The 23,332-nt window shown below is 43.3% G+C and overlaps 1 protein-coding gene across 10 annotated transcripts in view; it reads right to left on the bottom strand.

Annotated features, from left to right (window-relative positions):
- Positions 1-886: 886 nt before the first annotated feature.
- Positions 887-23,332, bottom strand: part of PPP1R9A (protein phosphatase 1 regulatory subunit 9A) — a 541,608-nt gene continuing 519,162 nt past the window's right edge. For 6 of the 10 annotated variants that reach the window (XM_029588910.1, XM_029588913.1, XM_029588915.1 and 3 more), the window contains 3 exons: positions 12,777-12,800; positions 10,484-10,666; positions 887-4,258 (listed from right to left, as the gene is read on the bottom strand). In XM_029588910.1, the coding sequence (XP_029444770.1) occupies positions 4,049-4,258; positions 10,484-10,666; positions 12,777-12,800 (417 nt within the window). In that variant the 3' untranslated portion in view covers positions 887-4,048. The remainder of the gene's footprint in view (positions 4,259-10,483; positions 10,667-12,776; positions 12,801-23,332) is intronic. The other 4 variants (XM_029588912.1, XM_029588917.1, XM_029588919.1 and 1 more) reach the window with 1 other exon arrangement.

Here is a 23,332-nt window from a genome sequence, read left to right as displayed (position 1 = left end):
ATAATTTGATACAACAAGCTGAGAAAACAAAAACAACCAGAAGTGCATACTAGACAAGAACCTCTTGTCTAGCATACGTAGTTTCATTATTGGCATTGAAACTAAACATGTGGCATGTCTGATTAGCAAGGAACACGTCAATGCATATGGTAAACCTGAAAATTAATTGCTCAACACTTTTCTGTACAATAAGCAGAGACTGAAAAAAAGGGCAAGAAATTCAAAATTGTAACCTTTACAAACAAGTAAGCTTTTTCTCTTTTGCCCTGCTACGTTGACAGCTTAATTGGTAAAGCAAGTCCATCAATGCAGAAAGCATCTCCATCAAGAAATGTTACTTGCTGTCTCTAAAATGAAAGCAGAGTGGAGTTATTCTGCACCCCAGTGGCTGGTGCACAGTAACAAAAGATATTTTGCTTTTGGTAATGTTTCTCTCTCAATGTGCTGGCCACAGGGAAGTGACGCTGAATTCATTTGAGCTGTAATCCTTAAAAGCTTCCCCTTGCCAAGTAAGTGCTGAAGTTAGGCGTAAGCTGGCAGGTTTTTGTTTTTTTTTTTCCCTTCAATTATTCTTTTTGGAACATGCAGGTGAATCTCTTTCTGAAATTCAAAAATTAGATCCCAATTTTGAAGAAAAGAAATAGTTAAGACAAATCTTTGGATTTCAATGGCGGCCACCATCTTTGTTTTTTTTTTCTTTAAAGACCTCTACACAGTGCTTTGGAATCAAATATAAAAGCTTCCAAAAAAAGGATTTAAGTGGAGCCCAAGACATTATGTGCTGTACGTAAATGTTAAGGAAAACGGTCAATGCTCTGGAGGACTCACCTAAAGCCAGGTTTGAAAGAAACCCAAGCCGCTGCAGCTCTACTCACTGCAGTACTTGTCTCCATGTATTCAAGTGTCTTCTTACACTTTTACACAACAGTGGTTTTTTTTTTTTTTTTAACTGAGCAGATCCTAGTTTTATATCAGTTCTGAGATGACTGCCTTCTGAATCAGTTTTATAGAGGCACGGACCGAAGAAATGGTGCACTGTGCTCTGGGGATGCTATCGTTCAGTTCACAATGAGTCAATAACAATGTGGCAAAACTGAATAAAAAGGGCATGCAGCTGAGGAGTGCGTGCGGTCCTACTGCCCTAAAATTGTGCTGCCCTGCTGCAGTGACAGATGTTCAAGTCTTGGTTGGACAGCAATGGGATAATCACCTTCAGGCTCCATGATAACCATTATCCGTTTGTGATTTCTGCAGGTAAACATTTAATTTCTGTACTTACAAAAGGAATTTCATCTCACAGGTACAAGTAGGGCTTCCCAAAACACTGTGAAGAATCATTAGGCACAAGAATAAAGCCAAAGAAAGAAAATAAGGAAAGAAACATTAATTAGGCATAAGAAGAGTGACTGGGTGGTTCAAGGTCATAGTGCGGAGATTTGACTGCGGGCCTCCAGATTTCGTCATTGCACTGCTGATCTGCAGATGCCTGTTCTTATTCCAGTAGAGAAGGGTCGAATTTTGTAGCTGACACAAAAAGTTAGGATTTCAGTTAAAGGCATATCAGCTCTGCTGTGGAGAACTTCAGTTTGCTCACTTGTATGCACTACCACGGATAGATCTGTTTAACCTTCACAAAAAATTGAACATATAGAGCGGTGCCATTCTGGTTTCAATATAACATTACAAAGCACAGTGAGCACAAAATGACACATCTGAAGTTATAAAAATTAAAGTCAAAAGATGATGTCTTTTTAAGTTCTGTACTATTCTTGATTCGATAGAAATAAAAAAAAAAAACACACACAGTTTGGGCTGGTTCGGTAGAATAAAATTAAAATCCCTATTCTGCTCCTCTAGCTCTTCCTGCTAGATGTGATCCTCTCTGCTGTGTCTACAGTTCCCCCTGTGTTTCAGTGGGATCAGTGCAAGGGGGCACAGGTGCTAGGTCTGTAGGTTCTCGAGCACCTCCCAAATTCTCTCCTGCATGCCTGACTAGAAACTTAGAGTTCTGCGTTGCACAGCCACAGGGCAGGGCAGGCAAGAAGCACTTGTGCCTCTCTCCTCTGCAGCTTATCGGATCGCTAGGGAATGTGAGCAATGGGCAGCAGAGGGACCAGAGACCAGCAGCAGTGCAGGACAAGCAGGCTTCCTTCATTTGGTCTGCCTTGAGGTGCAGTGCAGATGGGGAGAGCTGCTGACAGAGGTACTTGGAAAGAGGGACAGAGGAACTCGGGAGGGGGATGGGTAGAAAAGCTGACAGAACTGCTGTGAGATGGGAAGAGGGAATGCTGACTGGGGGATGGGATGATTGGTTGCAAAAGGAGATACTGACTGGGAAAGACAATACTGGTGTGAGGATCTGGGAGAGGGATGGAAAGAAGGCAGGGAGAGAAGAGGAGTAGAGCGGAGTTATAGGGAAGCTGTGGGAGGGAGTGGAGTAGACACAGGCTCTGAGGGTGAAAGAGGCTGGGAGAGGAGCTGAAAGAGGGGACATGGGCTGTGAGAAGAGGAAATCTGCTGAGACAAGGGGATACAAGCTGTGAGGGATAAAATGGGCCGTAATAAGAGGAGCTGGGATAAGAGGTTAGGCAAGGGGAGAGAAAGAGGTGAAGAGGACTGGGAAAGGAGGTGCACAGAGCAGGAGGAGGGGGCTGATATTTAAGAAAAGAGGAGATCACAATAGTGGGAATAGGAAAGGAGGGGTCAGGAGAGGGATGGAAGTGACAGGAGGGGTAAGACTAGAAGGAAGTGAGAAAGGAGTTGCAGAGTGAAAGCAGTGGATATAAAGATATACACAAGGAGGAAAAATAAAACAAAGAAGACTGAAAACCAGGTTTTACAAGAAAGGGAATGATGAAGCAGGGAGGAAATTAAGAGAAAGTCAAAAGCAAGCAGAGACAGAGAGCACAGATCCAAATTGTTTGGTGAAGATTTCTGTCCTAGCTGGGGTGGTTCAAGGGTAGGGGCAGGTAGTATCTGCCCTTTTATTCCAGCCCTGCAATCACTGGGTTAAATGAGGTATTTTGCTGGAAGGATGGGGAAGATTGTGGTGGTTGGGGGGAGGTTGTGGTGCCATGCAATACTATGGGTTTAAAATCTTTCAAAGATTGTTCCCCCTTGGCAGCTCTGATACTGAGAGGGTTCTGTAGTCAGGGCCTGAACTGAAGGGAAAAGGAAGGGAACACAGTCCCCCTTATTCACAAAGAAAAACTGTTCCCCTGTTCTCTTCCATCGGAAACAGCAGCTCTCTCTGAGGTGTCCACGCTGAAGGCGGGAAGCACCCCATGCATCTGTGGTTCTGGAGCTGGGGAGATGCCGACTGCTGAGCTGCCAGGGTTCAGAGCATGCAGGTTGTGGGGTATTGGGGGTCTAACTCTGCAGGCATGGGGCTGACTTTGGCATGGAATCTGACTGGTGGGATTTTGAGTGCTTAGCTACCTTTTGTTTTGGCCACATGTGTCTTCTCCATATCTGCATTATCTGGACTTCTAAACATAGGCTGGACAGTCACAAGGCTCGTCTTTTATCTTTTTTGCTTGGGGAGGGGGGAGGTGGGTCAGAGGGGCACAGGATGCTATAATTTCTGTTGCGTCCAGCACCCCAAACCATTTTCAAAATGTGGCTCCTACACGTGGGGATTACCAGGGGCAGCCTGAGCTTCTTTCACTGATATGTTCGAATCACCGAGGTGGATCTTCAGGGTCATTACTGTTCAGTGGGAAGGGTGTGTGCAAAATGCAAACTTTCTTGCTTCATGAGGAACATGGGGAGAATTTGCCACTTTCTTGCTTTTCTGGAAAACTTTTCTGCAGGGGTTGAAGGTGAAGTTTTCCGCAGTGAAAACCAGGGAAATTTCTCTGTGCAAAGACGCAGGGGCGTGGGACTCTTGTGGAAAAATTATGCAAAATCAACGAATCATTTATGAGATGCTTCTGTGTGTTTGGGATGAAAAACAGAGGTGAAACTTGCAATTTTTTTTTTTCATAATTAATCAGCAAGGGTGAAAATTCTGCTCTCTGCTCATGGTGCGAGTATGTCTGTGCACCTTCTACTCATTGGTGCTGTCTGTGGACTCCAGGGAAGGTTTCTGTGCTTTTTTGGCCTTCCTCTGCTGTTGCTCTTCTTCCTTTTTCCTCAGTTTTTCCCTCTGCTTCTCCAGTTTCTCTTGTGCTTTGCGTGCTTTCTCCAGCAACAGCCTTAAGTCCTTGAGTTTTTTTTTAATGACCGCTCTATCCTGGGACGACGTAACACCGAGGGCCTAGGCATGAAGACAGACAGAAGAGCAGTGTAAATCCATGGAGAAAAAGGATCTAAAAAGGTGAGAGAAAGCTGAAAGAAATAGTTTAGGAAACAAAGAGATCTGAATTTGCTAACAAACAATGACCTCTTCATTCAGCTGACAGAAACCTCAAATATCACAGAAACATTCATTACAGTCAGGCAGCAACTAATATTAGATTCATGGACAGAGTAACAGCATTTGGTGAAGAAGTGGCCATGGTGCGTCTCCCAAAGCAGTTATCCTGGTCACTGCTAGAAACACAATACATGGTACGGCTCACAAAGTCAAAACTCCAGCACGTCCTGTTAAAGCCTAGCTGAGGATGCTGATCTGCCTCACTGGAGAGAGCTTGTCCCTCCAAACTCGGTCTGATGACAGCAAACGCTCTCTGCTATAATCAGTGTAGCGAAAGCGGCACTTTTATTTTGTACGGAGTAACTCTGAAATGGGCAGAGCTCCTTTTTATTTCAAATGTGCTGGAAAATACCTCCCCCCCCCCCCCGAAAATATCCTGGACCTGCCCCTGTGGCTCGACGCTGGAGCACTGGCTGAGGAAGGAAGGTGGCTGCTGCTACTGCAGTGACCCCTGCTGGCGAAGGAATGGCACCGAGAGGCCTTTAGCATCTGAGAGGACATCCCTCCTCCCCCCCTCACAGGCAGCATGGGGATCCTTTATCGGCAGAGTATTCTGCCTGGGGAAGGGATTATAAAGTAGAGAAAAATCAGGTTGGCAGCAGCACACACTGAAATGGGATTTTATATATCTATAAATATGGAATTGTATATCTATAAAATCCCATTTCAGCATGCACTACTGCTGACCTCTGCCAGGCCTAATTAGTAGGGATGTGCAGAGCAAAATTTTATGTTCATATTTTTTATGTCCGAAAGGGGGTCCCACTTGCGGCCAATATGGACATAAAAAAAATCCAATGAGTTGGGTATATGTACATATGTGCAAAAAAAAAATTTAAACCCCCTCACCCTCCTTAATCCCCCCCCCAGACTTACCACAACTCCCTGGTGATCGAGCGAGGAGTGAGGACGTCATTTCTGCAATCCTTGGCGAGAAGCATGTGACGTCGGGGGCACGTCGAGTGACGCGGCGTCACGTGATTCCCGGCTCGTTCGCGCCGGACGGCTCGTTCGGCCCAAAAAGAACTTTTGGCCAGCTTGGGGGGGCCTCCTGACCCCCCCAAGCTGGCCAAAAGTTCTTTTTGGGCCGAACGAGCCGTCCGGCGCGAACTCGCCGGGAATCACGTGGCGCCGCGTCACTCCACGTGCCGCCGACGTCACATGCTTCTCGCCAAGGATTGCAGAAATGGCGTCCTCACTCCTCGCTCCATCACCAGGGAGTTGTGGTAAGTCGGGGGGGGGGGGGGATTAAGGAGGGTGAGGGGGTTTATATTTTTATTTTGGCTCAACAATCGCGATTTCCCACATATCGAACATATCTATGTTCGATATGTGGGAAATCCGATCGTTTATGTCGAATCAATTTTTTAAGTAAAAAAAAAATATGAGTTGCGTTTTACTAATGCGGTCAATCCGAATGCACACCCCTACTAATTAGCTTGTATTGCTAGTTCAGTACTTTAGGACACAGCTCCCATCGCCATCTCTGCCTGTTTCTCCTGAAACGTTTAACTTACTCCCTCCCCCCCCCCCCAAAGTCTGAAGCTTCAAGCTGCACCCCCCGTATAAATAAGCAATTCAAGGGGCAAGTTAGGAATAGTGCAAAATGTTCACTCTGCAGGACAGCTCCCTTTTTTCATTAAATGTGAAGAATGCAACAGGAACATAAACACTGCACATTTGCCACATCTTTATATGACTGTTATCAGACACCTCGTCCAGAAAAGCCCATGCTGGATACAAGCAGCACACAGGAAAGGCTGACTCCCATGCTAATTGACTCATTTTTATGCTACCGTGTCCCCAGCATAGGCTGCATGCTTTTCTGTATAAATATAATCACGGAAACCACGAGTTGCATGCATAATGGCGATGATGCCCATAATAGCGATGCTTTTGCTGCCTTCAGCTTTCTTGCTTGCTCAGGTGTCTCCCCCTCACTTGCAGGTCCCACTGGGTATAACTTATTTACAGAAACTATTTATATTACACCTAACCCACCGCTGTTCATCACAGGGCGTGAGATCCGAAGGTTTCCTCTTCCCTCGGGAATGCAAAGTTCTGTGCATTTTCACAGACCTCATGACCCTTAACTGCTTCTTTTAAGGTGAAAATCCCCCCCGGAATGATGGCAATTTGTTTTGTGGTGATCTGGGGGAGAAGTTTGACAAAACTGATCTAAAACATGCCTTTTCCTACAATTTGGAAAGGAAGCTTTAAGTCTAGGTACCAGACAGGTGAATAATTTACACAATGGTGCCTCCCTCTCCTACTATCCTTTTGTTCTTTCCCTTTCATATCTTTTTTTCTCATCCTTTTAACTCTTCCTCCTTTTCCTGCTTTCCTCCCCCTCCTCCCCCCCCTCCCCCCCCCTCCCCCCCATCTCTTACCCAAACTCAGTACTGCTCCCTCCAGCCCCTGGATTTCTCTCTCTCTCTCTCTCACTTTCGCTTCAAACCATTTTAAGCTAATAGAGATATTTATGTACCTGGGAAAAGGCAGAATTTAGAACTCCTTTGAGACGCAGCGGTTTCTCAGTTGCTATGGAAGCTGACAGGATACCATCATCTGTGCCAGAAGAGATTTTTATCTTTCCTTCCACCACTCTGCTTGCTAACCAGTAACCGTGTCACTGGTTCTAAACATCCCTACTGCTTCAGCTGCTCTGGCCTGTGGGACGGGACCAACCCTAAGCTGGGGTGTTCCATGGCTGCCACGGTGTGAAACGGTTTCAGAAAATGTACCAGCGCTGGCAAATACTTTAAAAACAGATCGGGAAGCTGTACCTTGTGCGCACTGCAATATCTGTATAAAATACGCCTAAGTCAGTAGCACTGCTTAAAAACGTGACCGCCAAAAGCCATTATTATGGGTTCTGCTGTGGCAGCAGTAAAGAACGCATTAGGGGGGAGAGACTGTGTCTGTCCATCTGATCCGTGCTTCACTGAAGGGACAGTGCAGATGGCCGGACTTTGGCGCCTACGTCTGTCCGTCTGCTTGTACAGTTAAGGAACAGTGGGGACACTTGTGGGGGGGATGATGCAGACGGGCTTGCATTCGGCTGTGGCATTACAGTGTTCACAAAAAAAAAAAGTATTTGGAACGACTTCTGTAAGGAGTACGGCTTTTCAAACTTATTTTTCATAAAGACTTTACGTTGCCCTTCTGTAACTCATATGGTGGCAGCAATGCCAGCAAACATAATCTCTCACGCTCAAATTGCTGTTTGGACTGGCTCATCTTCCTCCTACCTTGAGCTTCCAGACAAATTGGATCCTGCCCTAGTTTCATTCACAGACATTTACGATCTGCGTGGATGGGGGTGTCAAAGCTTTGGTGCCATGAGCCTTCAATTTGTGGCAACCACATTATTTCACCAATTTTCCCACCTCCCCCCCGCTCTAAACAAAAATGTCACAACAAATGCCCCCAAATCTCATCCTTTGGAGCCTGTTGTGCAATGGCTGGGACTCTCTCTCTCCCCTTCCCCACTCCTCCGGGGGGGTCCTGTGCTCACTACCCTCTACCTCACTGCCAGCTCCTGCCAGCATCCTGCCACTGGGCCACTGTCCCTGGTCCCTGCACTCACTTGAATGATATTAAAAATGCACCTGAAACAAATCTTTTCCAATGGAAAGGAAGTTGTGGAGCTAGGGGTGTGACAAAAAGCTCTGGTGGGGGTAGACTCAGCAGTAACATCAGGAAACATTTTTTCATGGAAAGGGTGGTGGATGCAAGGAATGCTCTTTCATGGATGCAAGGAATGCTCTTCCGAGGAGGTGAAGACAAAACCTGGTAATGGAATTCAAAAGGGCTTTGGATAAACACAGAAGATCCCTAGTGGCAAGAGGATGCAAATGAAGCACTAGGGTAACCTGCATGAAGCAGCAGTTACAACTGTAAGAACACCTTCCTGGGCAGGCTGGACAGGCAATATTCATCTTTACCTGCTGTCATTTACTATGTTAATGTGTTGAGCAGACTGGGTCACACATTGTCTAGGAAGTTACAAATGGCATCACAATTAGAACCTATTCAACCCTCCTATGGAGGTGATTTTAAAAGTGCTGCTCACGCTAAAATGCCCACGTATGCGTGTCTGGGGGCCACATGTGCGCACGTAAGAAACGAGGAGGTGGAAAGGGGGCGTGTCACGAGCGTTCCACGGCAGGGCCAACTGTGATGCATGTAACTCCATATTTTAAAACCGGAGGCCGCAGCGCGCGGCAGCTTGTTAGCAGCGTTAACTTTACTGTTGGTCCTGAGGAGCAAGTCTGCAGATCTCGCATTTTAGGGTTTGACATGACAGGGTGAGGGTCCAGGTCACCTCGGGGGGATGGGGGGGGGGTGTGTGTGCAGGATGAAGAACTAGAGGGGTCTAGATGACTTTGAGAATGGGCAAACTGGTGGACTAATTGTTAAAACTCATGCATATTTTAAAATTCAATTACCTGCGCAGCAAAGTACTATGGAAAATATGTGAAGTAGGTTTTCTTGAGTAACCTTTTAAAATTAGGAGCATGATTTAAAATTCCAGTGTAGCTCCACTTGCATGTCAATGTGTGCGTGTAATGCTTTAAAATTATCATCTAAGTGAGGAACATAATTGCCTCCAGGCACTCAGGGGCACTGCAAGGGAGCTTTTTATTTAATTTTAAAAATAATAATACAGGGTGAAGTCCGGCCAGGGAAGGAAGGAGGGAAGACATCTGCCCCAGTTGGCCCTGGCAGCTAGGGTGCAGCAGAGGCTGCTGGGGAGAAAAAGAAAATCACATAGAAAACCTATCTTTCAGTAGTATAATTTTTTAACCAGTGGAGGATCGGCATTATTTGATTTATGCACTTTTTAAAAACCTCTTTCACAGCTTTTGTCTAAAAACTGTCCACACATATTTCACAGCAAAAGATTGTGCAGCCAATGCTGAACAGAACATTCAATAACAAAGACCCATTGCCCAGTGCCATTTCACATAACTTTAAAACAAGAAAAAGTATCTAATTCAGCAACATTCTGCTCTACCACCAACACCCTACTGAGATACTCATCTATTCAGTAATATCCATAAAAGTATTTCAAGTAGGAAATCCTGATTTTTAGCACAGGCAGAACAGTTTATGGCTGCAAAGAGCTGTAATTCCAGCCAGCTAAACTTGATGGCGGTGGGGGGAGGGGAGAGATTACAACAGAAGCATTCAAATATTTAACAGGCTTTAGTAAGGTAGGAGAAGGTGACATTTTCCATTGAAAAAGGAAATTCAAAGACAAGGGAGGAAAGTTCAGAGGAAGCATGAGCAAATTAATTTTTACAGATAGGGTGATAGATGCCTGCAATTGTCAGTACCTCTGCAATATGTGGCAGAGGTACTGACAAACGAATTGTGTCAGGATTAAGACACGCTTGGGACTGACGGTGGTAAGAGTAAGGGGGAGGGGGAGGGATAAGGTAATTGACAGAATAAGTGAGGGATGGGACTTGGGTGTTTTTTGGTCATATGGAACTTTAGAGGGCCAGAGGGAGAATAAAAGTCTATTATGAGCGAGGTAGCATGGCTGCATCGGGCTTTCAAAACCACTAGGGTAACCTGCACATAGCAGCCATAGTTATAATCCTAATATCAACCAAGACAGGGTGGCTGGATGATTCAGACAACAGTCTTGTTTGTTTAGGTTTCTGTTTGGAGTATTTCAAAGCGCACCTGGGATAAGGACATGGGAGAAGCCCTGGGTGCTGGAGTACGTATGAGTCTTGGAAGCATCAAAGAGGAAGACAACCAGGCCTGTAACAGCCTATCATCAGAAATGGGGTGGCCAGCACAGAACTAGAATTTAGATACTCCTGGGACAGACACAGAGGGAAGTGGTAGGACCAGGGTTGAGAAACTGGGGAGGGCAGGGACTGGTGTTGGTTTAATTATAGGAATTCACATGCTCACATACCCAAAGCGGTAGAGAACCAGATAGGAAGGCCACTGGGCAGACTGGATGGGCCCAACTGATCCTTAATGTACCATCATCTACCTTGCACAAAATAGTTCAGAAGTGATAATGTCTAGTAAGTTCTTTACCTTTAGCTTACTTCCATCCAATTGGAGAAGCTGCTCACCATTAATACCCTGGGCAGCGAATTCGGGTGCATATTGTTCCAGGTTCAGTCCCATTAACCAGTGGGACACCTGCTGTGTACTCCACTCCGGAACAGAACGATTCTGCCAGTGAGTGTGTTTGGGCGACTGGCCGTCATCCAGGATCTGTGAGGAGAACGGGCTGTAGTATCATTAACACAGCAAACCTATACGGCAGTCTGTGGTGTACAACATGCATCTTACAAACAAATTTTACAGAGATAAAATACATTCGGGATTCTAGCGATGGCTACATACACAAGACTGACCCATTGTGTTAGCTCAAAGAAATGATAGGGCAGTATGTTTACTCATTGGGTGAATCCTACAGTGAAGCCCAAAAGAAGGAATTATTGCTGAAAGGTAAGGCATTCAAGCTGAGCAGTTATACTACCCATGCCGGAAATCTGTCATTTACCTATAAGCCAACATCATAATTTTCCATTGATTTTCATGCATTTCACCAAGGGTGTTTTTTTTTTTCCTAGGCAATCATTTCTCAAACTTGAAATTGCAGAATAGTATAGAGGGGTTGGCAGGCAGAAAGTGAAAAATCCACCAGTTCATGCCCTAAACAAAGTTATTTTCACTATGTAAGCTCCAGCTTTTTTGGGGGGAGGGGGAGATGATTGGGATGGGCAATTTTAATATACAAATGTATTATTTATTTTGTTCTTACAAAAACAAATTGAGATTGGAGGAATCTTCCAATTAACTTGCTGCTATGGGCATTTCCTGGAAATAAAGAATTACAATTAAGGATGCATCCCATGTGCCAAATGCTCCATTGTGGATTATAATCAAGGTCAGCATTACATTAGGATATGCTAGAATACAATCTCCTCTCTTCTGCATATTAGACAGATGTACATAATGTAATTGAAATACCATATTTCCTTCACACTGTACTGACAAAGACCATAGTATCACCCCCAAAACGGCACTGTGGTTCTACACATTCAAAATATTTTGCATTTTCACAAAAATGTTTTAAAATTCCTTTGACTCAAAATATAACAGCAGCTCTTTCAGTATGGAGCTGCCATGGCAATGTGCAAAATAAATGAATCATTTGAAATGCAAGGGATGCACAACACCAACTGAAACACAGAAATATAAAATAAAATAGAGACAAGTGCACTATTAAAATGGGAAACAGCTAAGTTATAGCAAGGCACATTAGCGCCCAGAGAAGGTGTGTGCATTTGTAGCTCCATCCCTCCCCCAGACACTTCTCCCTGCTCTTCTCCCCCCTCCACCCTCTGCACGCTTCTCTCTCCCTCCCCTTCCCCCAATCCAGATGGTAGGAAGGAGGAGGCACTCTTTCTGGCTTTTCACCCTCTGCCTGCCTACGCTAGCATTTCCATTTTATTATTTTTTTTATCTTGGGGAGCTGCCCCTCTCGCCTGCCTCTAGTTACAGCTCTGGGAAACACGGCAAACAATCACCATGGGGGAAGTAAAGACATCCGTTTCATAATCCAGGGAGCGGACCACAAATGACTGCAAATTGTTGGTTTACAGCATGATGCATAAAAGATAGGGCGACTAGAGAAAAAAACACCCCTCATGCGGATGTAATGCAGCATGTCCTGAGAGTAAAGAGCCGCAAAGAAAAATTCACTGTAATATTAGTTTCCTGAATATCACCCAAGATTTGCATAGCCGCAAACAGGTTCCCCCTAGACATTCCTGGGAGAATTACTGCACAGAAAATGACATTTGATAGTACTGTGCCTTCCTGTCAGTAAAACAGACTAATTTTGTCCTTTTTTCATTTCATTAAATATGTTCACATTAAACTCAGAGGTGACTTCAAGGAAACAGACATTTCTCACATTTTATTCTTCACCGTTCACACTTTTGCTTCAGATAATTTCAACCATCTCCAGCAGTGAGAGCATTATTCCATAATGTCCAGGTGTGCTAAAGATGTGTTTTTGGGATAGAGTATTAATGGTTTGTCCAACTTTTATTTAAACCGAACGTGAAGTGTATACGATATGTTCGGCATATAAAAATCCCTAAATAAATAAATAAAGAGCAAGCCAGTCTTTGTCTAACACTCTGCAGGACATTACAGATTTTGTATAAATCATGTTTATGGGATGTTATTTTGCATATGGGAAGGAGGCGAGCTCTAAGCTGTAGTGAGGAAATGAACAATGTGGTGAGTACAGTTAACTGTCACAATGAAACACACAGCCAACCACAGAGAGCGCTCTTGATTGTCTCACCTCATCATCTATCATATCCAGGCTCTGGTTGGGCAAGCAGCAAAGAAAACAGAATTAAAACACCATTACAGAGGCAAGAACATGATATGTAATAGAACAGTCAAACAAGCTGCTCTTGCAACACTTGCACCAGTATGAACGAAATATAGATACACAGATATAATCATCCACAAACATATATATATATATATATATATGCGATAATTTCCTTGACAATGGAGAGCAAACCTTTCCCTCATTTGGTATATGCATGAAACCATGTAGCTGAACAAAATAAAGATAGAATTAAAAACAAAATACAAATTTTTCCTTTTTTTTTTTTTTTTAAATTCGGCCTAATCGTTCCTCCTTTATCCTTTCCGCTCAGTTAGAACCAGTGCTGGGATCTAGGTGCCAAGAGCTTTCATTCACAACTCCCCAGGGGGTCCTTCCCCCTCCCCCTATTTTAATAGACCTTCCCTCCCACTGTTCCTAGTCTGGACAATGCAGCAACAGTCCTGAGGCCAAGAGCCATGCAATATCATGGGGGTCTAAATCCAGTCACCAGGTGTTGTCCATGACTTTGACCATGACTCCTTCCTGGCTGACAAAGAGTGCAGGCGACCCAACTTGAGAATGGAACCATAGACCTTCCTCAAGACCATGTATAGCACTGCCACTGAACCACCAGATCAGATCAGCCTGTTTTCCCTTAGCATAAACTCTGCCTATAGCATAAAAAAATATATTTTTTGACATCATTTTATTATTGATAGGTGGTAGAATCATCCACCAACAATTCTCAGAAAATAATAGGGATTTTACTACTACAATATGGGTTCTGTTCACATTTTCTGTGCAGTCTTGCAGTACTCCTCTGGGAGAGACAGGCAATGAACTCTTCCAACAGACAAGTTAATTTAGCCTACGGCCTTCGTTCTGCATTTCCTTAAAAGAAATGTACCATAAAAGAAAATGCTAAACTCCAAAAAATTAGCAAACAAAATGCACACGCTACCACTGTCATTGCTGTGTGCTACACCACAACAAGGCAGCTTTGTTCAGGATTCTGCTGGGAAAAACTGGTTACGACAAATGTTGGAAGAGAAAAAAATGTGCTTTTAAAATATTTTTGCTAAAATGGAATTCATAGTGGTCCCATTATACACATTTTTTAAAGGATGACTTTGGAAAATAGAACAACTCTGGGGAAAAAAATGTTCTTCTTTCATCATGGCTCAATGAAGTTTTCTCAAATGGGTAAAAGCCAGGAAATAAATACTACCTGCTGATTTGCAGTTTCAAAAAACCCCAAACTAAGACTGCATACTCCAAGGATTGCCTTAACTTCAAAAGGGGCTTTGCCAACAGTAAATCAAGCTTTTAGGGATTTCACAGTGTATCATGTGTGAAACAGTAACTATAAAATTGATGCCTATGCTAAAAGGTGGACACATAAGAGCCAATGTTAGCACTGGCATGCACAAAGCCTTGTTCAAATTAGGAATTTTTCTCGTTTGCTTTTAGAATCCATTACATGCCTTCCCCTTAAATTACAAAACACTGTTTAAGCCAGTTTTAACCTTACTCCTGTATTTGTCTGTGATTTTTTTGTTTTTGTTTTTTTTAATTTCTCTTCTTCCCATCACAAGTCTATTAAACTCTTGGCCTGAAGAGCAACGGGAAATGACTCAAGGTGCTGCGAAGATGAAACTTCCAAACTTCCAATAGATTACCAAGGGGTTCCAAGGATGTCATCATCACCCCTGCTAATGAATATTAAACAGCAATTTTTTAAGTAGACACACACTATATAGAAACATAGAAAAAGATGTAAAATAAGGCCCTTAAGGTCCCATATAAGTCGGCCCAATTTCATAAACCTGAGCTGATTCATTGGCTCTCCCCTCAACTCTTTACAAAGGGACGAGGAATAGGCTAGTGGTTAGAGCAGTGGGCTACGAACCAGGAGACCAGGGTTCAAGTCCTGCAGGCAAATCATTTTACCCTCCATTGCCTCAGGTACAAAAACTTAGATTGTAAGCCCTCTGGGGGGGGGGGGGGGGGGGGGAATAGGGAAATACCTACAGTACCTGAATGTAAACCGGAATATAAAAATAAATAAATAAAAAATAGGGATCCCTCTATGCTCATCCCAGGCTTTCTTGAATTTACTGTTTTTACCTCTACCACCTTCCCTCTGAGAGGCTGTTCCATGTTCCTGCCACCCTTTCCATGAAGAAAATATTTTTGTGTGTTACTCCTGAGCATACCCCTCCATGGAGATGCACCCTGTGACCATTATTGGCGTGGATTTCAATAAATAAATTGTATAAAAGAAAGTGGAGTCAGAAAGGTGTGCAGAACGCACTCAAGTCCTTTCCTTTCATTTGGGCAGATGCAGAAAAGTTTTCTAAAACCTAGGCAATAGGCATGTGAATTAGTTAAAAATGAAACTGAAAAACAAAACAAATATGGCTAATTCATTTCTTTCGTGAAGCACCAAAACGAATTGAGGGGGGCCCCGACGAATTAAACAAATTCTATTGGTTTCATGCGTTTGAAACAGAATGATTTCTATAAGCCATTATAATCAATGGGTTCATAGAAAAAAAATCATAGAAATGCAGCAGGTGCCTCTGAATAGTTACAAGTTGATACACAGTGTAGAGCAGGCAGTCAGCAGAGAAGGGTAGGATAGGCATGTTGTAAAGGAGACAAGAGGAATGACATATCACAGCAATTTGTCAATCTGACCTATCACTGTGAACCGGATACAGTGACGCTGATCTAGAAGATTGAGTATGTCAGAGATTTGCTTTGCATTCATTCTGAAGACATTGTCTGTGTGATGGCATGTGTTCTGAGCTCTCTCTGAATCTAGTTAGACCAGAGCTTTCCAAACTTTTCATGTTGGTGACACACTTTTTAGACAAACATAATTTCGGGACACAGTAATTCAGTCTACTAGTAAACCAGAGGTTAAAGGTTAAACGAACGAAACATATTTCGACAATTTATGTATGTTTCCTTAAATATATACATAAATAAAATGTTTCACGACACAACCTATCTCATGAAAACCTTAAATTTATATTAAAAATATATATTCCAAAATTCATGTTATTGTTATAATTTATGAGAAACAATAATAAAACAAATTGTCTGTCCCCCACACACTCATCTCTCTCCTCCCCCCAGCACATGTCTGGCCCCCACACACTCATATCTCTCCCCCTCAAGCACATGTCTGTCCCCCCAGCACGTTTGCCCCCCACTCACTCATCTCTCTCTCCCCAGCACATGTCTGGCCCCCACACTCATGTACCTCTTCTTTTTGATTGTTGCCAGTTAAGTGCTTCACTCCCTTCCATGATCACCAGACACTGCTGCTTGCAGTCAGTACTCCTCATGGCCAGGCCTCATCGGCAGCAGCAGCCAATGCAAGGATGGCTGGGCTCATTCCACCCACCAAGCCTCCCAAAAAAACGCGATTGACAGCAAAAATCACCCAATAATAAGCAACCCATAAACTGAAAAAAAAAAGTGAATCTCTAGAAAAAAAAAGCCCAAACTCGCATCAGAGTTGACAGGGCTTGCGCGACACACCTGCACACTGCAGGCGACACACTAAGTGTCCCGACACACAGTTTGGAAAGCTCTGAGTTAGACTGTTTTTTGCTGCTGGCCATTTTCTAGCATTACTGTGCCAGTCACACAAGAGAAGAAAGCAGAGAGGCAGTGGTGCATCACAATACCTGTGTCTCAGAGCAGATTGTGTTGCTTGCGGTTCTTTTTGCTTTCTGGTGACTGAAGGCAGACTAGAGATTTGCTTGAAAAGCTGTTAGGGATTTTCTGTATGCCTGACCAGTCGGTAGTGTGGGAACTGGGCATAAGTGAGCACTGAGGGCAGAGCAGAGCGTGCAGCATACCAGGCTGTGTTGTGAAGTAGTGCAGACAGTGTGACACTCACTGCAATCCTAGCAGTTTCTCCGTGTTCTCCAAACATCAGCGTGGTACTGACACATTCAGTAAGCATTACAATACCACTGTGAAATATTAAATCACTGAAATCTTCACATACCCAGCAACAGAAAATCAATCATGTCAGGGATATGGAAACGCAGAACAGGTAAAGTAAATGTGTTCAAAATTGGCCAGGTTGGCACCGGAAGTGCCAGCAAGAACCCAAAAATTAGTCCTGTTAGTAAGCTGAAGCGGGATTTCTTCGACTACTTTGTTGTATTAGGGTGTTTGCTTTTGTCCAGAAAAAGAGGTGAACAATTTTGGAAAAAAACCTCTCCCCTCCACCTATTTTAGTTATTGTTTTGTTCTAACCCCTCAGCAATGATCCCAGCATAGTTTCCACACCCTATTTGTTTCCACTGTGTTGTATTCTCCACAAATCAAAAATGTGAAAGTTTTTCCTTCCATCTGCTTCCTGCCTCATACTTACCTACCTCCCCCCCCACCACCCCCAGTTGCCATATCACCATAAAGAACTTGCTGTCATATGCCAACCTTCCCTAATATTGCTGGTGCCCTCTTTTGGAGCCTGGGGGTGTTCTTCCCATACCTGCGCTCTTCTTGGTTTGTTATCCTGGGGTGTTTTGCCCCAAGAACAAACATTTGAAAGCAAAAAAAATAATTGTCATTACCAGAGCCCAAAACCTGTTCCACGGTTCTTCCTTTATTCCAACAATCTCAGCCTGGTTCTCCTATCCTGTTGTATGCTTGATTAAATTGGGCTGGTTTCTTAAAAAAAAGCCCTCATTCAAAGGAAGAACTGCTGGTACAAGATAAAAGATGCTCAAGAGAAACCAATTGCTATACTGAATGTCATAAAAGGTTAAAGTAGTAAGAGGGAGCTCATGCAAAATCACTAAGTGATGAAATACAACAGACAGAGCTTAGGTACAGGATATGGGAACTCTTTTGCCCCCAAATCCCTCTTTCTAAAGGAGAAAATACTGGTGCAAGAAAAAAAAAAAGATGCACAATAAAACCATTTTGATGTGCTGAATGTGATAGAGAAATGCCTCCGTCAGCAAGAATGCCTCCATCAGCAAGAATGCCTCCGTCAGCAAGAATGACCTGCACAACGGGTGGCCCATCTCCTGCCTGGCCAAAACCAAGGCTTTCATGGAGAAGTACACCCACTACTTCCTGGAGGTTTCTCTGCAAGGCCATGCCTTTCTTGGTTTCCGTCCATCCGTGGTGGCGGCTGCCTGCATTAATGCTTCTCGCATCTGTCTACAAATTTCTCCAACCTGGACCACACAGCTGCAACTCTTGACGGCCTACTCTGTGGAGCATCTTGCGGTGTGCGTTGACCTGCTGCTCATGGCTCACGACAGTGATGCCCAAGAAGCCAATGCCAGAGATTTCATGCAAAATCAGGAAATGGGACAGGCTTAGGGCAGCTCAATGATGTGGGAAATGGTCTCTAAATAAAGCAGCCCTCACTGTTTTCCTGGAAAGCCGTCTCACAATAATTAGAAAAACTATTGTCATATGTAAGTATGATAATAACCTTTACATTTGGCAAATCCATTCTAAATGGTACAGGGTGGAATATCTAAATTCCACCCTGTACCTTGGGGTCTGTGTGTCACTCAGCCTTGCTTCTGTGCCCAGAGTTTACACCTTGGATTTCCCTTTGCCACCGTGCCTTGTTCTCATACCCCAGAACTATACCTTGATAGTCTGGAGAGATTTTTGCTTTGCACCTTTCATGGTGCTTTGAAGCCTTGAAGCCACTCTTTATGCTGCTTGCCCCCTTTATCAGTGCTTGCCTTGGTAGTTTTACTGCCACTTTTTCTGCTTTGTTTCCCCTTTCATGCAGCCTTAGGATGCTAATGCCACTTTTGCTGCCAGTTTGGCACTTGAGATGCCATCAAGGGTTCATAGCACTGTTGCTGGTAACCTCTTTTGGAGACTTGGGGTGTTCTTTCCTCTTTTTCTATTTCTTTCCTCCTCTCACAGTGTCTTGGTGAATTTCTGCCAATGTTGGTATCTCTTTGCCTCTTTATGGAGTTGTAGGCTATATTCATGCCACTTTTGATGCACTATCCACTCTTCTCAGTCTTTCTAGGTACCTTGGAGTTCTTTCCCCTTTCTATTCATTTCTTTCCGCAAGTTTTAAGATAAATTAGCAAATGCCTATTCTAGAGCCCAATATAGGCTGAAAATTACCTGTAATGCTTCCTTCATTGACTTTAATGACAAATGAAAAATCATACTAAAAATGTTTTTTTTTGTTTTAAAACTAAAGAAATTAATTAGGATACCCACAAAATGAATTTTAAAGTAAAACCAATTTTTTCGTGCTGCACATGCCTATTAGGTACCAGCCCTGAATGTGAATTTTTATAGTTTTAAGTAGTTTTTACATCTTTTTTGTTTTTTAAACTTTTTTTTTGCCCTTTTCCTTTTTTTTTTGACATTTCCCCCCTTCCTCTCCTAATATCTGCCTTCTATCCATACTCTCCCACCTTCTACCCTTTTTGTGCAGCCCATTAGACACTGTTCCTCCTGTCCCCAACCCCAGCTCCTCTACCTGGTGGGATTCACTGTATGTCAGTTTAGGCACCCAGGCAATCTAGCAACTGCTTTTATTCTGGCTCTGCCTTTGGGTAGCATTTTATCCATCCACCCCCTCACCCCTGCCTGTATATTTCTGCACATTCAAGGGAGTTATCTGCTAGTTCCTAATGTTCACCCTGACTCTATGGAGGTGACCTGGCCCAAAGCAAACTGCCACATCGCAGATCTGCCAATTCTCCTGCATTTGGAGAGTTTCCTGCATGGGGAATCTCTCCTACTCTTCAGGAAATCCTGGCAAGATGGAGAAAGATAAATAGCACAGCCAATGCAACACATTAATTGCTCAGTGTTGCCTTCTTGCAACCCACAGCAATGCAAGGTGTAGGCAGCAATGTGGGCTGTGGGATGTTTAGCAAGCCCAGTGATACCTTTTTCTGTGGTCTACAGCAGAAATGTGCAGGTGAGGAGAAGACAGGGGGACACACAAAGCTGTCCCCTTATCCTCTCTGGCTATCGGAGTTCTCTATGACTTACTCTGCTAATGAATGGGGAGACTTCCAATGGGATATAATGGGGGTGGAGGTGGGGAAGGGAAGAAAGGGAGATGAAGGAGAAAGTGATGAAGAGGGAGGAAGGAGGGAAAGGAGGAAGAGATGAAGAGGGTTGAGAGAGGGATGGAGGAAGATGAGGATGGAAAGAAGGGAGGATGGAATGGAGGAGAGGATGGCAAAGAGGTGAAGGAGAGTATAAGGATGTGTGTTAAAGTGAGAGCAGGAAAAAGCAGTATATGAGAAAGGAAGGAAAGGATTATTATGTGTGAGAGGAAGGGACGTATGTGTAAAAAGAGGGGGGTAAGGCCTGGAAATCATGAAGTGGGGAGAATGGTAAAATATAATGTAGCATAAAGAGAACTAAAAGGGAAAGTGAAAGAAATGACAAAAATTGAATCTAGTAACAAACAAAAAGCAGGGCAGAAAAATATATATATAGAAGAAAGTTTGAAAAAAGCATGGGCGAGATGATGAAAACCTAGAAATCAGAGAGAAAAATAGAAAAAATGAAAACAAATCTAAATACAATAATAAAAGAAAGGTGGGTGGCTCCAAGAACGAGTGATCGGATATCCGGAGAAGCAAGAACAGGCAGGCAAACGGTGAGGGCAGAGATGCTAGGTAGCTTCCATTTGCTCCAATCACTTTTCCTTTTGGATTGAACCCTCAGGTGTTGGTAGCCAGCGAGGCATGGGTTTAGGGGGGCAGCCTTTGAACTAAGCAAGGTGTTAAAAGCCTGGAACAAAGCAGGAACACAAAATAGGTCAAGCGAGAATGCTGAGGGCAAGAACTGGAGAGTATAAAATCTTCTTGGTTCAGGTAACAGGAATGGAGGCAGACTATGAAGGCCAAGAAATAGGACTAAGCTGTGGTAATAGACAAAAAGCCTGAGTAAAAACACATATCTAGGCAGAAAACAAGATGGCCGTTGAGTGGAAGTGAGAGGCACAAAGCTGGGAGGACTGGATATATAATCCAAGTGGCTCAGAGCACCCCTACAGGCCAGAGGTGAGTTTGGGTACAGTTTCTCACAGGAAACCCATGAATTCAACTGAGGTTGGAACAAAGGAGAAAGGAACAAGAAAAAAGCTAAGGAAATAAGCATAAATTATCTAAAAACGCAAATGTTTGAAAATATTTTATGGAAAATAATAATATTACATTACAGGGTAAATTGGCAGACCAGGAGTAAAGAAGTTAGTAAAAACTAGATGGGGTGAGGGAGAGAAAGGAGCCATTACCAGTAGCCCTGCACGCAGTGACTGGATTCCAGTTAAAAGTTGCTCCCCTGTGACCTCATCGGGGTGAGTTGGGCCTCTATAAGATCCTCACTACAGCGGTGTGCTGAAGTCCAGGTTTGATCTTCCTATTGTTAGGATATTCTGCTTTTCTTGGCTTCCAGATAAATGGGTAAGAAAAGGAAGTGTGGTATTCATGCCAACCCATCTGTGTCTTCTGCTATCCATTCTATGCAATGAATTCTGGAGACTTTTAATTTTCAGCAACAAGAAGTAATTGGAATAGGTGAACTTGGAGCCACGTTCTGAATGAGGCTGTGGTCTTACTGAGTCCCGATGGGCCTTTTCCTCCGCAGGTTGATGAATTGATTGGAGAAGGAATAATGGAAGTGGGTATCTCCACTCCCTCACCTCTCCGTGATGGGGACTGCCTAGTAATTGGAGGTTTAACAACTACCTCCATCCCCATTAGTGTTGAGGCATCATGTAACACCCTGCCTAAGAAGCCTGATATAACAATATTCAAAGTGTTATGGTCAGCTATTGTAAGTCTGGAGAACTCAATATCCTCTAAAATTCATCCAATGCTGAATTTGTTAGCTAGTCTCTCAGGTCAATGAATGCACATTCACAACAACTTAAAGACTATAATGAGAAGATAAGTGAAATTGAGAGTAAAAGTTCAAATTTGTATGAAACTAATGTGGCTTTGATTAAGGACAATCAGATATTGTGCCAGACATTAGAAAATGCTGGTTAGCTGTGCTACAAGATTAAATCTTAGAATGTTACATTTTCTTAGATGCTTTTTGATTATACCTTCTAAATGTTGACTTGGTTTTATGTGAATTTTTTTGAAGATGTTTAAAGAGTCTGTTCCTCCCGTTTCTAAAGTCTTATTTACCTGAGAAAGTGAAGAATGTTCCTGATTCAGAAAAGGATTCTAAATTAAGAGAATTCTGCGAGTAAATTTAACCTCACTGCATTTTTAGAGCAATCACAGTGTGACGTCATGAATAGAGCTATTCTATTAGGAAGCTTTGTCCATGAGTCAGACAAGCAACTGACTGAGAATGCTCTTTCATGTTAAAGAATCTTGTTTCTTAGGACAAAAAAACAGCAGTGTTCCTTGACATAGGGAAATACAATATAGAAAAAGGATGATTTTGTTAAGGAAAAACAATCAAGAGTAATTGCTCTGGGGCAAGTTTTCTTCTCAAATTTCCCTGTAAATGCATGGTGAAACTAGAGGGGTCTAAATATGTTTGCTCCAATTCAGCTGGAAGGATTTCTATAAAATAGGAGTGTTCCAAGTGCTCCAATTGCTATAACCCATAACACTTTTGAATTACGCCTCAGTGGATTAGCCGATTCTTGCATAATTTTCTTGTGTTTAACTCCCCCATGATATAGAATAAATGAATGGCTGAATCGCAACTTGTTTTTTTAATTTTTTTTAACTTTCTTTCTTACTCTAACTGTGATTGCCATGTTTTCTTGCATCACTGTTCTCTCGATTTGATTTTGTGAAAATTAATAAAGAGATAATGGAGAACTAGATGGGCTAAAGAGTGTTGCTTAGTTCTTGGAGATCCAGAAATTCTATGTTATCATAAAATCACACAGGATATGTGGGAAACTGGGATATCTTAAACAGAACAGTTGTGTAGAGGGGGCATGTCCGGGATGAAGGACGTGGAGCAATGAATGCTCATTATGCTACTGGGCCCACCTTCACTGACCTGATTGGTCAAGTAGAAGGGGGAAGAGACTCAGCCTCAACCTAGTGCCATAGGATCAGTGAGTTCCTTGGACTCGATGGATGCACATATTGTTTGTAGCTCCCTCACTGATGGACTCTACAATTTTATCCTTGGAGGTGCCCTGAACTGCAAGAGTACTGGTGGGTTTTCAGGATTCTAGACCTTTCTTTTAGCCCAGAGATGCAGGTCCCTCCACTGGCCTCTGCCTGTGAAGGAATGAGCGAGATGACGTCAGACTCCAGAGTGCAGCAGGATCTGAAGCTGCTGACTGAAGAGGCTGGGTTATGGCAGCAGTGGGCAGTAGAGCGAGCCAAGGCTGAGGAGGAGGAATGATTGTTTGGGAGAAAGAATCAAGCAGAACAGCAGAAAAGAAGAGTTTGGGAGCAAGTCTGATGCTTCAGGAAGATCAAAAGCTGTGAATTTGGAGGGAATTCAGTGATTCACAGCAAAATCGAGAGACTGGAAAACGATTAGAAATC

Source organism: Rhinatrema bivittatum, chromosome 2 (genome assembly GCF_901001135.1).
Source record: "Rhinatrema bivittatum chromosome 2, aRhiBiv1.1, whole genome shotgun sequence".
NCBI lineage: Eukaryota > Metazoa > Chordata > Amphibia > Gymnophiona > Rhinatrematidae > Rhinatrema > Rhinatrema bivittatum.
The sequence above is the reverse complement of the archived record's forward strand: the minus strand, read 5'-3'. Positions and strand labels throughout refer to the sequence as shown.